This window comes from Pseudopipra pipra, chromosome 2 (genome assembly GCF_036250125.1).
Source record: "Pseudopipra pipra isolate bDixPip1 chromosome 2, bDixPip1.hap1, whole genome shotgun sequence".
Taxonomy (NCBI): domain Eukaryota; kingdom Metazoa; phylum Chordata; class Aves; order Passeriformes; family Pipridae; genus Pseudopipra; species Pseudopipra pipra.
Genome location: NC_087550.1, coordinates 18,454,135 through 18,467,417, shown reverse-complemented (window position 1 = coordinate 18,467,417; position 13,283 = coordinate 18,454,135). Strand labels below are relative to the sequence as shown.

General features: G+C 40.3%; 2 protein-coding genes across 6 annotated transcripts in view; one reads left to right on the top strand and one right to left on the bottom strand.

Moving 5' to 3' along the window:
* The first annotated feature begins 81 nt into the window (after positions 1-81).
* HHLA2 (HHLA2 member of B7 family) lies at positions 82-12,965 on the top strand. Of its 5 annotated transcripts, none has more exons than XM_064644141.1 (10): positions 82-219; positions 1,168-1,289; positions 1,903-1,955; positions 3,121-3,200; positions 4,337-4,433; positions 5,106-5,423; positions 5,862-6,125; positions 7,925-8,215; positions 10,529-10,617; positions 11,852-12,965. In XM_064644141.1, the coding sequence occupies exons 5-10, from the start codon at positions 4,370-4,372 to the stop codon at positions 11,876-11,878; spliced, it is 1,053 nt and encodes a 350-aa protein (XP_064500211.1). In that variant the 5' UTR covers positions 82-219; positions 1,168-1,289; positions 1,903-1,955; positions 3,121-3,200; positions 4,337-4,369; the 3' UTR covers positions 11,879-12,965. The 5 variants fall into 5 exon arrangements, with proteins under 5 accessions (XP_064500211.1, XP_064500212.1, XP_064500210.1 ...); XM_064644142.1 differs by having other exon boundaries at positions 1,903-1,959; XM_064644140.1 differs by lacking the exon at positions 3,121-3,200 and having other exon boundaries at positions 1,903-1,959.
* MYH15 (myosin heavy chain 15) overlaps positions 12,954-13,283 on the bottom strand; it is a 45,491-nt gene continuing 45,161 nt past the window's right edge. The window contains exon 42 of the mRNA XM_064644146.1: positions 12,954-13,102. Coding sequence (XP_064500216.1) covers positions 13,085-13,102 — 18 coding nt within the window. The 3' untranslated portion in view covers positions 12,954-13,084. The remainder of the gene's footprint in view (positions 13,103-13,283) is intronic.

The window sequence follows — 13,283 nt, the reverse complement described above, 5'->3', positions numbered from 1 at the left end:
CAATCAGCGCGCACGGGGCACAGTAACCCCGCCCACCCAGTACCATATTTGGCAAAGATGTGCTCGGGTGGATGTGGTGGGGCCGGTTCCGCGGTCTCGTCGGACTTTAGTTTTTCCTAGTTTAACACAAACTGCCGAGTGCCTCACACGGTGTCGGCGCAGGGCGGGCAGCACCTCGTGGCCTGAGGTGCCGTACTGTGCAGCTGGATGTGTGGAAGAGTAAGTCTTGGGAGCTGAGGAGCTGTAGCGGGAGACCAGCTGCGGTCGCCGGCTGGAAGTGCCGTGGGGCGGTGGGGAAGGGAGCGGGTGGGAAAGCTGGGACTCCCGGGAATGTGCTTGGCACTGGTGAGGCACTTCGAGTGCTGAGTCACGTTCTGGACTCCTCCGTTCAGGAGGGACACTGAGGCGCTGGAGTGTGCTTAGAGAAGGGTGGCAGAGCTGGGGAAGGGTCTGGAGCAGCTGGAGGAGCTGAGGGGGCTTAGCCTGGAGAAGAGAAAGCTCAGGGAGACCTCTTCACTCTCTACAACTTCCTGAAAGAAGGTTGTAGCCGGGTTGGGGTCAGTGACTTCTCCCAGGCAACTAGTGACAGGACAAGAGGACACAGCCTCAAGCTGCACGAGGAGAGGTTTAGGTTGGACATTAGGAGGAATTCACAGAAAGTGTTGTCCAGCATTGGAACGGGCTGCCCAGGGAGGTGGTGGAGTCACCATTGCTGGAGGTGTTCAAGAAACAGCTGGTTGCAGCACCTTATTCACTAGGTGGTGATCAGTCAAAGGTTGGACTTGATGATCTCAGAGGTCTTTTCCAACCTAAATGACTCTGTATTCAGTGAATGTAGGAAACACACCTCACCTGTGTACTGCTAACACCAGACAAGGCCTTTGAAGAGACACACCTCTTCTTCCAATTTCTTCCTGCGTTTTGTTTGGGTTTTTTGTAAGCCCTCTTCCTGAAAATACTTGAGTAGTTCTACTGAAAACCAGATAGCACACGCAGGGCTTGAGCTGTCCAGAGAAAAAGGAGCACTAGGGAAATATTGTTAGAAAATAATCACCTAACCCTGCAGGCAACCCAAGGCACCTACCTCTTGTTTCACATTACCAGCTTTCTGAGAAGAGTGTCATGATGATTTCAATCTTATATTCTTGTTTTCCTGTGCCCACACAGAGCTGACCTCGCTCCCTGTGCCAGTGTTCTGGCACTGTAAGGAAATTGTTGGCCTCGCTGCTGCTGCAATGCTCTGGCTCTCTGGATGCCCCAGCACATTCCCAAGTGGCATCGCCACTGCTGTAGGTATCGCATTACTGATGAGAACTGATTTCTTCTCAGTTGCATCTTGCAGGAGTTAAAATTAAAGGGTTTGTTCAACAAAGCCAGGCAAAAGAGATGTTTAAGAGAAAAAGTCTTCTAATCCTAAAGAGGGAGAAAAGAACGTGAAAAGTATGAAAGCTTCACATGTATAGAAACTTAGTTTGCATTGCAGAAACAACTGTTTTCCTTTATGGGAAAGGAATGAACTGTGCCATGTGTATGAGGCAAAGATCAACAGGAGTGCTGTATATTTGTTTTTTTATGTATACCAACCCTGCCTGCTAGTAACTGCAAGACGACTTTGATTTTTGGCTGCTTGTGAAATAAGAAGAGGTAAAAAATCCCTGATATTCTTATGAGAGCTCTATAATGTAAGTGTATGGAGTGGGGGAGGATGAAAATACGATATGTGTATATCGAGCTAAAACACAGTATTTTTGGTCTACTTCCTAAAACAGTTTTGAGTGTTTAGATTGTGGGAACCTTCTTCCATTGGGAATATTTCTCAACAAATGAAGTATGAAGTTAGTATTTACATTGTAAGGGTTTCATTGGAGGGAGATAGAGAATTAATTCTCTTTTCTACTACAGAAAATGCCTCTGAAGAGTCAGTGAGGAAATCCTGAAAAGCTAGTGTCATTATGGCAGGTATGAGATTTTGGCAGTATGTGATTAACATGTGCTTTTTAGAACTTTATATGTTTGTTTTTCTTGTTTGCTTGCTGGTAAAGATTGAAATCCTTTGGTATTTCCAGTCCTTATAAGTATGTGTGCTTGAAATGTGGTTTTGTTTAGTTACCTTGAAAAGGAATTAACCAGAATCACTTTTACTAATAAATAAATAAATTTTGTTTGACAGGGTTAGAAGAATATTTTTATATATCTGCTCTCAAAGTAGGTTGCAGAGTAAAGTTCACTGAGCTGATTGCTCTTTGCTAGGGGAGTGGTCTTACCTGATTTCAGACTGAGAGTTCAAAGAGGAGGAAAGATTTAGGATACGTGGTTTGGTCACTGTCTAACAGAAGAAAAGGAAAGCACGTGTTCTTTCCCTATAGTGGCCAAAGCAAATGGCCTAGTGGCCCTACCACTAATTGAGCTGTTCAATATGTCTTGGGAGATGCATTTTAGCACCTTGGCTTGCTCTCAGAAATCCTGGCTGAGCTGCTCACCAGTTGAGCCTGTGGTGATTCTGTATGAAATAATTCTCCTGAAAACTGGAGCATCAGTAACTAACATGACTACAGTGATCTTAATTCTAGTTGTACACTGTCTGTATATATAATTTCATATTTCACTGCAAAGCCTTAGGGCACGATTTCTTGGTTGTACCATTTGTTTCATGTAACAAACAGGAAAAGCATGTTTGTAGAGTATTTTTTAGTGTGACTGTAACTATTATCATACACACACTTTATGCCTGTAAGACCCCAGACTGGCTGAAAAGACTGGCCAGAGCCTACACTCCTCAGGTTTTTCTACAGACCAACAAACACGTTTCTCAACATGGTGCAGTGGGAAGATCCAAAGCTAAGATTTGTGCTGAACATGAAAATTTTCAGCTGACTAGTTTAGTTCTGTATTTTAGGGCAGGGTTATTGAGTACAGGTAGAAGGTGGGAGGCAGTGTGTACTGTCCATGCAGCCCCCAAAGGCATCACAGAGGTACTGTTGGAACCACGTTACTCTGAGAGCATCACTGCCAATTAAATGTGACTGTCTAACGTGGCACATCACTCACTAAGGGAAATATAACAGTGATTGCAGTTTTTGAAATTCAAACATCAAGCACAATATGTTGTATCAATCACAGGTTGGAAGTGATGGACAAATGAGTGAAGAATCCAATGAAACATGATGTACACCACTTGCAAATGAGAAGGAGAAAAGAAGGTGGATACTGGCAGTTGTTGCTGACATGGAGCAAAGTTATATATCATAAATGTTTGTTTTACTCTTGCATCACCTCTGTCTCAGATTTAATATCTTGGTGCCTCTTTGTTGTTTTTGTTTTGGTTTGGTTTTTTCTCCTAATGAATAGTGAGAATATGTAAAACAATCACACTAGCTTTACAAAAGAAATAACATACAAAAATCATTGGGATGTAAGATTTACATTCACCACAAATACAGTCACACACACCAGTCAAAATCACTCATTAATATTAAAAGAACTGGCTAGCAAACCTGGCTAAACCTGTGCCCTGTGTAAGTTAGGAATGGTACCTATAGCTGCCTTTTGAAGAGAAGAAAAGGACTAGGGAAAACTCTTTAAACTCTTTTCAAGCTATTTGATTCATGAGGTAATTTCTCCACTGTGGTGTGCTGTATTTTAGGATGTTATGCCTGAATGGAAGAAGAGTGCAGTTTATCAGTTATAATAAGATTATTCTTTTTCTATCATGCATGAGAGCCTTCAGTTCATTGCTATTTAAGTGACAAACCAGAAGATATGATGAGAGACTCTCTTCCTCCTTTGCATTCCTACCCTACATTTCTATACACACATTTTTGAAAGTTCAGCTGATGCCCGTTTGATCTGGTGAAAAGTAAAGTGTGAAAAGTTCTCTATATCTGCAATATTTGCAAATACAGTCAAATTTCCCATCCAAGAAAGTCAGTGTGGTAGTAATCAGAAATATATTTTAAGTAAAAAAAAAATCAGGCTTGACAAGGGACATATTACATCCTTTTGCAAATTGTACTTGAGCATTTTTCCTTGGTGTCCTGTTGAGGAATGATGAAGATTAATATTCCCTAGGCCTGCAAGAACACTGAGAGTAAACAGTTTCTATTTATTACAAATAAAGTATCAATCTGCAAGGGCCTGCAAGGTAATGAGAGGCCCTCAGCCATTATGAAATGCATAGGATCAGAAGGCCAAAAATCTGGGCCAAGACTGTTGGAAACAAAAAACATGGTACAAAGGCCTACAGTTCCTAATAAGATGTACAAAGGAAATTATATCATCATGGTATGTCTTTTACCTGCCTTTAAACAAGTTTTCTCCCCTTCTTTTATGTTATCAGTTCGACATGAGTCTACTATGAACCAGTGAAGACATGAGGGGACAGAACATACCAATTCTTACCATCTATTTATTTTACATCAGTGCTACACTTTGGGGTAGGTTTTAGCTGAAAAATAATAAAGACGACAATTATTACTTATTTCTAATAGGGAGAATTAATTAATTCAAACACTGTTTATTAATGGTAAAGAATCGAGGAATGTGCGAGGAATGCACACCTGAGTTATCTCTGGGGGCTGGGACAGAGCTCCCTGTCTGTGGTGGCAAAGCTGTTCCAAGAAGTTCTGTCCTTCCTGCCAGTTACACCATCAGGTCCTTTTTCCCTGTGATGGTACAACTGCTTGGCACCATGTGAGGGTGGTTGGTAACGTGGGTCATTGCAGCATGGCACTGTGAAGGTATGAGGAAGCAGCAAACTGCAGCTCAGAAGGGTTTGAAGTTCAAGGTGGAAAAGGTGTGGAAATACATTTGAAGCTCAGGTGGGGAGGTGGCAGTGTGCTGATTTGAACATGTAGGTGCCTACTCAGGATTTCTACGTAAACTGATTGTAAGTTTAAAGACCAGAGCTCTGTGTTATAATATTGATTAAATTGAATGAAGACCCTTGCTGTCCCAAGGGACTCATGCAACAGAAAAGCCATGAAAGAGACCTTGACACACTGGGTAGTGCTGCCTGCAAGAGGGGTTTTTTTTGTCAGGGATAAGGAAGGGCAGAAGTATACTTGTAGACTGGATTAAACTTACTCATTTGTACTTATGGACTTTAGGTTTTACAGAACAGGAAAAAGTTACAGGGCTGTTTTCTGAGGATTGCATCCTTCCTTGTTCTTTCCCACCGGGGGATGATGTTGTAATTCACTGGAGTAAAGGGGGAAAAACTGTGCACTACTACTACCACCAGAAGGATCAGCTGGCAAATAGCTCAGAATACATTAACAGAACACAGCTTTTCCATGAGAACATCACTAGTGGAAACGCCTCCTTGAAAATTTGTAACCTGACCGTGACTGATGAGGGCACTTACGCATGTTATGTGGGAACAAAAGAAACTCATACAAACCGGAACGTCACACTACATGTAAAAGGTCAGTAAGACATCAAAAATGCTTGGATTGCACCAGTGGAAATGGGATGATTTTCTTGTGTTATTTCTCACATGGAATCAAAATCCTCCAACCCAATAGAGCACATTTTGGGCCTGGTGGTGTTATGAAGCAATTTGTTTACTCTAGTGAAACACTGTAACATGAGTTGAAAAATTACAGTGCAGCACTTGTTTTCATAACCTACTGCACAGTGATTTCTAAGGGGTTACTAGGTGATATACATTATGTGGCTTCTTGGCATAGTATAGACCCTGGCATTGATAGTAAGTCACTGTGCTTTCTTCTGAAATCAAACACACATTAAGTGTTGTTCTAATTATTCTCCCCAATGTTATTTCACAAGAGCAGTCACTTCAAGTTAAAAACTATTTTGAAAGTAGTAAGATTTATTTTTTTTAAACTTTTTTTTATCTACAGTTTCCTCTTATTATGCACTGGAATACGAAAAGACAGACACAGAAAGGAAACTGAAGTGTTATGCCTTTCTCACTTATCCAGCACCAAATATATCTTGGGTACAAGGCAAGGTATCCATCCAAGAAACAGATCGTGAGGAAACCAGGGATGGAGTTCTCTATTCTCTTAGAAGTGACCAGAACATTATAAACACAAGAGCAGATCCTTACTACTGTCATATTCATGCCCATCGTTTAAACTGGATTGCTGAATGGAAGATGCAAGGTAGGAATGAATGGAAGTCTCTTCCTGCATCATTACTAAATGTCACAGCTGGCTTCAGAGCCAAACTGAAGACAGTATTTCTGCAGTGGGGCAACATGGATATGGGATAGTGCAGAAGGATATACCTTTCTCTTTGAAATTCTTCTATTAGGATTACAAGGCAGCATTACAATTTAAATCCAAGAAGTAGAAATGAGAGGGGCTAGCTCACCCTTCTCTAAGTTACTTTTACTCTGAATGTTTCTTCCATATCAGTTTCACATTTTAAGAGGTACCTAATAAATAAACTTTACACTCCAGCAAGGAAAGAATGAACTTGGACAAAATACACGGGAAACCTTATTTGGAATATGTGGGTTATATGAAAGTTTGCCTGCTGCTCTGGATGCGTATGGTCCTTACTCAGTCCATTTCCCGTCTTTTGCCAGACTTTTATCAGTACTGTTTGATCCTTCCACTGTATGTGCGTTCTTAGGTGCCAGTTTGAGTGCTGGGTTGAGAGCAGCAAACACTGCATTTTAGCAAACAGTAGCTCATTTTGTTAGTTAAGGAAAATCGGGACTATGAGATTTCAACTCTCTGTTTTGTCCTCCTCCTGAATTTCATTGGAAATTCAGTTTGAGTAAATGAATGGTTCTTTTCAACCTCTCCTGTATCTTAGGAAATATTTTTTAATTGGATGAAGAGCAATACAAGAGCAGTTCCCCTGTGAGATGTGCATGGCTGCTTCCATCACCCTGATTTCCCTCTGACATGTACACAGATGCTCTCAGTTCCTAATCCACTGAATGTGCTGCAGAACAAGAGCACAGTTTTTAATACATAGAATGGCTTACAATATGGAGAGTTTCAAGAATGGCATCATAGTAGCTAACAATTGCACTGTGTTTGTTTTGTTAATCTATGCCTCTGATCCACAAGAGAAAAAGCTACATTTGGTTACACTTTTATTTGAATTTCCCTGCATCCATCTATCCCCTCAGTAGAACATATTGAAAGCAAACTGCTCTACTTTTCCTTCTGTAATAGCAGTGTGGGGTACAGAAACCAAGGGTGGTTATACCACGTCAAAATAATGTATTAGCTTCCTCTCCAGCTGACTGCCAGTCACCACAGCCTCCTCTGGTTTTCCTTTCTTGGCAGAAAATCCCTGCTGTTAAATTGATAGTTGTGCTATGATGCTAGTTTGTCTTATCTTAATATTTTATAATTTAGATATTCCTTCCACTTACCTGCCTTCTCCTTCCCCTTCTTGTTTTTTTAAAGCTATTCATTAACTGTTAAATGTTCAACATAGATAAGTAAAATACTTAAGTCCACTGTAGCTGAAAGCTGTTTCTAACTAAATATAATCTTTTTATTCTTTTATTAAATTATATTGTAAGAGTTTTATCCTTTTGCTTTAAATATGCAAGTATCTTATTAGTTGCATTTTCTCTCTGCTCCCAGCATGTGGGATTTCATGCTACTTTACACAGTAACTAAGACGAGACTGAATCACTTCTATTAATGAGCCCCCCAATTAGAGGAGAAATAGTCAAATGAAAAAGAAAGAATTTTTTTAAGTATTGCCAATACCAATTAGAGTTTTTTTAGTGTAAGGTAGGTTTGTTTTTAAAATCTTCAGATGCTTCTAGAAACATACTGTGATGTTTGAATATGATATCAAAGTAGTGAACTGTGGTTTTATATTTGTCCGTAGTGGTATTAGACCTCATAAAAAAATCAGAAAATGTCCAAATAACCTTCAGAGTATTTTCAAAATAACCTGCAGAGAGTTCTTTAATTATCTGTTTCAGACCAACTGTCTAATACAGAAGGAAGTGACACCGTAATTCCTTGTGGATACAGCAATAACTCTGCAAACACTGAAGGTGTCTATGTTGTTTGGAAATTAAACAGAAATTCAGTGACTTCAGTCGTGGCCTCCTTCAATGGTACATCCCACTCTTACCAGCCTCGAGCCCAGATAAACAGAAGTGACTTTTCACTGATCCTGCGTCATCTTACTGCAGCTGACAGTGGAGAATATCTGTGTAATATTTCAACACCTCACTACACAAAAGTTATTGTGACAACTTTGCAAGTTGGTAAGTTGCCACTCCTTTCATTTCACAGGATGAGGACCAGGTAGGGTCATGCACAGCCAAAGAGTCAATTGGAAATCTGTAAAATATTGAGAAAAATCATCTTGTGTAATTAGTACAGTTGGGTAGAAGAGATATTTTATTATTGTTGTCCCAGGCAAAAAAAGGTTGCCTAAGATGTTTTTATTTAAAGACTAGAAATTTCTTATTTTTCAGTCAGCAGCTTTTTTGTGGCCAAGGTCTCAAAATTGGTGGCTGCCTTTGGTTGCCACCAACTGCCCTCAGAGCTGAGAGGACAGGGGGACTCTCAGAATCCTGTCCTAAATGTTCTGCTTACAGCAAATATGGCTTTAAAGGTGGCAGAGGGATGATGAGAAGCCCGAAGATGTGGTATAAGTTTGCCTGCAGAAGAAACCTGATTGAAGAGAACACACAGTTGCTATTTTCAAAACTTTAATTCTACACTGTGGGCCTCTTTTAGGCCTGGGTATATATATGTTTAAATGCATGCCTGTGTTTTTATGAACTGTAGTAAATTTCCAGCTGTGAAGTCTTAGTTACAGTTTTTTCATTGTCAGTAGCACATAAAACAACAGTAGCACACAGGCTACTTTAATTTTACACAATTAAATACAATCACCTAAAAGACTGAGAACTAATGTAGGGCACCTCACTGATGTTTTTTAAGAAAGAAGAGAATTTGAAACAAGCCAGGACATGCAAAATAGTGGCAACATAAGAGAAAAGGGGCTAGAATAAGTGATAATAGCTGCATCTTTTTGTCTTCCTTTCTTCCCCCTCCCCCATGATAGCTTAGTTTCATTCTGAAAACTTGATGTTTTAAATGGCAGTGGCTATACACAACCTGAAGGAGGGGAGTTAGATTAAAGAAAACATTTAAGTCAGCCAAACATACTCCCCTACAGATCAAATTCCAGCATGATCTTCCTTATCCTGTAAACCTAATATTGCGCTTCTGAAGTGGAGAGCATTGAACACCTCCAAGGAGTCACACATTTAACTGGCTCTCCTAAGTTACATGCACAGGTCCATCAGTCTCCCTGTATGTTTACTGGATACAGTCCAAATATGATCAGAGTCATCCCCTACAAATGCCTTTCTCCAGCTGCTCTCTGCAGGTGGACCCTACAATAGCCATAGGCGATACAAATCCCCTCTTTAGTGGCGAAATTACTGTGCTGCTCACAGAATCTTCCTGCTCTTGGACCAGAAATACATTATACAGTACAGAGAAGACACTTACCAGAGAGACTGGCACCTTTGTGGCAGCATAGGCAGAAAGCAGATAAGCGGATAGACAGCAGGGTGGAAGGGAACAAGACAGGTCACTATGTTGCAGAGCAGTCATGGCACAGCAGCTGCTCAAGCATCAGGAGGATTTCCAAGTGTCACTGGAAAGAAGGCTTTTAAGGGGAAAAGAAGGATGAATATACAATCATTTAAGAGAGTCTGTCCTGTGTAAGGAAGGGTTGCAGCTTAAAGCTGCTCTACCAAAGGAACTGACAAGATGTGGATACAGAGTCAAACTAAAGGCAATGACTAGGTTAAATGCTCTGTTTTGGCAGTTCTCATTTTTTAACTGTTTCCAGAGAAGTGTAGAATTTTCCAAATTCTTTGGACTAGACACAGCAGTGGAAAGGTAGCCTGAAGTAGAAGAACCATACAGCTCTTCTGCCAGTTTGGTGCCGCGCAGAGGTTTGGGCTAGATGGGCAATTGTGGAATCCATTGTTACCACCCACCTCAAGATTTCTTGTGTCCACCTGGATTGCATGGTTGCATTAAGAAGCTGGGAAATGTTTTAGATTAAAGTTGCAAAGATTTTGCAACAGAAGTCATGAAATCTGTGGTCCAGGCTGGATAACATTTCCAGAGCTGCTCTACTGGAAATCAGCAGTGCCATTAATGGTACTGAGCACTGTGCCTGGAGACAGTGGTTAATATACTGGGAAGCTGGTTGGTTTTAAATGGGACTACTGTTAAGAAGTCATCAAATCACATCACATAAGCACAAATGGAATTCTTTATCAGCGCAATTAAGTAAAATAATGTGCTTTAGGCTATTCACATTTAACTCAGTAAAGTATCACTTTAGAAGTCCTACAGTATGAGTCAAATGACTTGAACATTGTTGTCTTTGTTTCCTTTTAATGTTTCTTTCTCCCTAAATCATAGCTTTTAGATTATAAATAAGAAAAATCATTGCTTTGATATAGTTATTGAATAGTGAACATTATTTTGTGATATAAAGCACTTCTGTTAAACTTTTTGGAATTTTTATTTTTAAAAAAATTCAGGTAACACCTGGAATACTGTGCTAGCAGTGGTAGGAGCAGTGCTCCTAGTTGCAGCGGGACTGGTAGCAGCATACTGTCTTTATAGTAAGGTATGTACAATCATTAGAGTATTTTTTTAAGGTACTATTCATACTGAGCCCCTCAAGATTTGCATGGGGGTTTGAGTCAAACTTTGCAACTTTTTATAAAGTTGTTAATCAGTAGCTATAGCTTGACAGTTATGATTAAGCAATTGCATTGTGAGCATCATGAGCTAGGATAATCTTTTGTTTTAATAGACAGGGAAGACAATCTCAGGGCTGATTGGGCTGGCGGGATAGGAGCCACCAGGAGTGAAGTCAGCAGAACTGAGCAGTCACTGGGGGAAAGGTTACCCCTCATAAATACTTTCCAGTAACTTGCTTTAAGAACATTCAAACTGGTGCATTTCTCACTTGTATTTAAAACCAAAGAAAACCCAAAGCACAAAGTCCCTCAAACAATTCACATACCGAGTCTTCATTAGGGCCCAGATTACTATTTCAATTGTATCCAATGTCAAAGCTCATAAAAACCTCAGTTTGAAAAGTTATACTGCATTGCTTTGTTTAGGAGACTGTTATAACCATATGGTCCCTAATCTCATATCTTTGCACATCTCTCCTATTTACTGGAGTACAGCATCTTCAAGTGGATGCATTTTATTCTCATGCATTTGTTATAGGCTGGCTCTGTCTTAGAATATTCTGTCTTTTTCCTCTGCATTTGTTGTGAGTACCCTTAAAAAAACCAAACTTTCATTATTAGTCCATCTTTCTGTGCCTGACAGTACAGCCCTATCCATGGAGAGATATACCTCCAGACTCCCTGAGTTTTTGTCACAGTCTGAATTCGGTAAGCTTCAGGGAGCATTTGATGGTGGTTACCATGAGGTTCAGCAAGAACACATGATTATGCCTTAGTCTTTTTATATGTTTCTCTCACTTATAGATTCACTTCCATGCTTTTTAGTCAATTTTAATGCTGACGTGCTTTAGAGATGCAGCCCTCTAAAGAATTTAAGCAAGATTAATTTATCTTGGGACCTATTGAGACCTTGAACATATCATAATCAGAGGAAGTGGAACAGTTTACAGGGTAACTCAGCTCTGGTTCCATGGTTGAAGGACTAGATGGAAGAAACAGGAATGTTTCTGCACTGTTATGTGGATGCTTATTTTATTCAGAAAATGTTAAAATGGAAAATGCTGACTTACCTTTACAGTGAGTGTGTCTTGTTCTGTTCCCACTAGGGGATTAATTTTACACTTCAGTAGTTCTTACAAGCATTTTTGTTTTGCCTAGACATGCAGAAGGACAGGAATCCTGTGAGCATCATGAGGTATCAGAAGAAAATGCTTCTCTGCGCACAGGTACAATTGAAATTGTTGATGAACGGAGTTCCCTCACCTTCCCCTTTCAGTTACAGCAAGAGAGCCACATGGAAATGTGATTCTCTGAGCAACAGTAACAAACAAAGGAAGTGATAGGAGGAAAAAAAAGTCAATGGACGCTTGTATTCGAGAAGCTGGCATGAAAGATTGGAACTTGGATTTCCCAAAGGAACAAAGAATTTTCCACAGAAGAAGAAATAACTAAGTTTTGAGGGATTTTTTTTTTCAGTGTTAGGGAAAGAGAAGGCTTACTGTTTTTCATTTCATTTAGTATTTGTCCTGGGTTACACAAAGACTCTGGTATCCACCTTCTCTCTTTTCCCCAAATATGCCTACTACTTTAGACTATGGGGAGGGACTTAAGATAAGGGGGTACTCTATTATCCTAGGAGAAGAATGTATCCACAATTGTGAAAAGACTGGAACGCTGATGACTCAGACAATCCAGGTGTGCACACCTGCCACCTCAGGCTACAGGGCTGGATGTTTCTTTGTCCTCACACAAACGACTCATCTGTGATAACTCCGAGCTCGAGCCTGGGGAGGCATCAGGACAAATCACGCACATGGCCTGAAGATATTCATCTCTGCTGATGGCCATAATGGATCTGCCTGTGCTGACATAACAGGCAGCCTTAACATCTTAAAAGATGTCAAAGGTTCTCCTGCAAACCCACCAAGGCAAGTGCTGTGTGCTGACAGTGGTGGAGAGAACCACTGGATGGCTGGAGATGCACCCTGCACCTCACTCCGCTGCCCAGAACACTTTCTTGGGCCTTGAAAGTCAAATCCTGTGGGGACATTGCACCCCAGAAACAACAGCTGCTTTAGCAATCTGCATATGACATACGTGAGGCTGTGAAGCATTACTGGATTTGCCCTTGGTTTTGATTTTGTCAGAGATCTGCCAATTAGGATTTGTTCCAGCATAATGAAGTGGGTTGCTGGCAAGATGTAATCTTTTATTGATCCCTGAGGCTTGGCAAAATAGAAACACAAATAAATGAATGAAATACGCTATAAAGTCTGTTTGGATTTTCACTTGATGTTTATTTCTGTAAGTGCTTATTTTTTTTCTACATCTGCTTTCAGTTGTGCCTGATTATATCAAGTATCTTCTCATATCTGTCAGCTTGGAGTGAACTTACTCCTCTTCATGAACCTGAAATGCAATTGAGATAGTATATGACTGTTAAAAAGAAAATGGAAGTGTTGAGGGGTTTTAGGGTAAATTCACAAGTAAATGACAAAAGCTTCTATTTACTAATGCTTCTACTTCCTGGTATTTTCAGTTTGTATCTGAAATAGAGTAGCAGCAATCTAGCCAAACTTTGCTAACAATA

What these genes read in the sequence shown, in the direction of transcription:
- HHLA2 (XM_064644145.1), top strand. Translation starts at nt 4,370, where the DNA reads ATGAGGGGACAGAACATACCAATTCTTACCATCTATTTATTTTACATC. An exon ending in CATCAGTGCTACACTTTGGG is followed by an intron (nt 4,434 to 5,105) that starts GTAGGTTTTAGC and finishes TATGGACTTTAG; the next exon opens with GTTTTACAGAACAGGAAAAA. An exon ending in CATACTGTCTTTATAGTAAG is followed by an intron (nt 10,618 to 11,851) that starts GTATGTACAATC and finishes TGTTTTGCCTAG; the next exon opens with ACATGCAGAAGGACAGGAAT.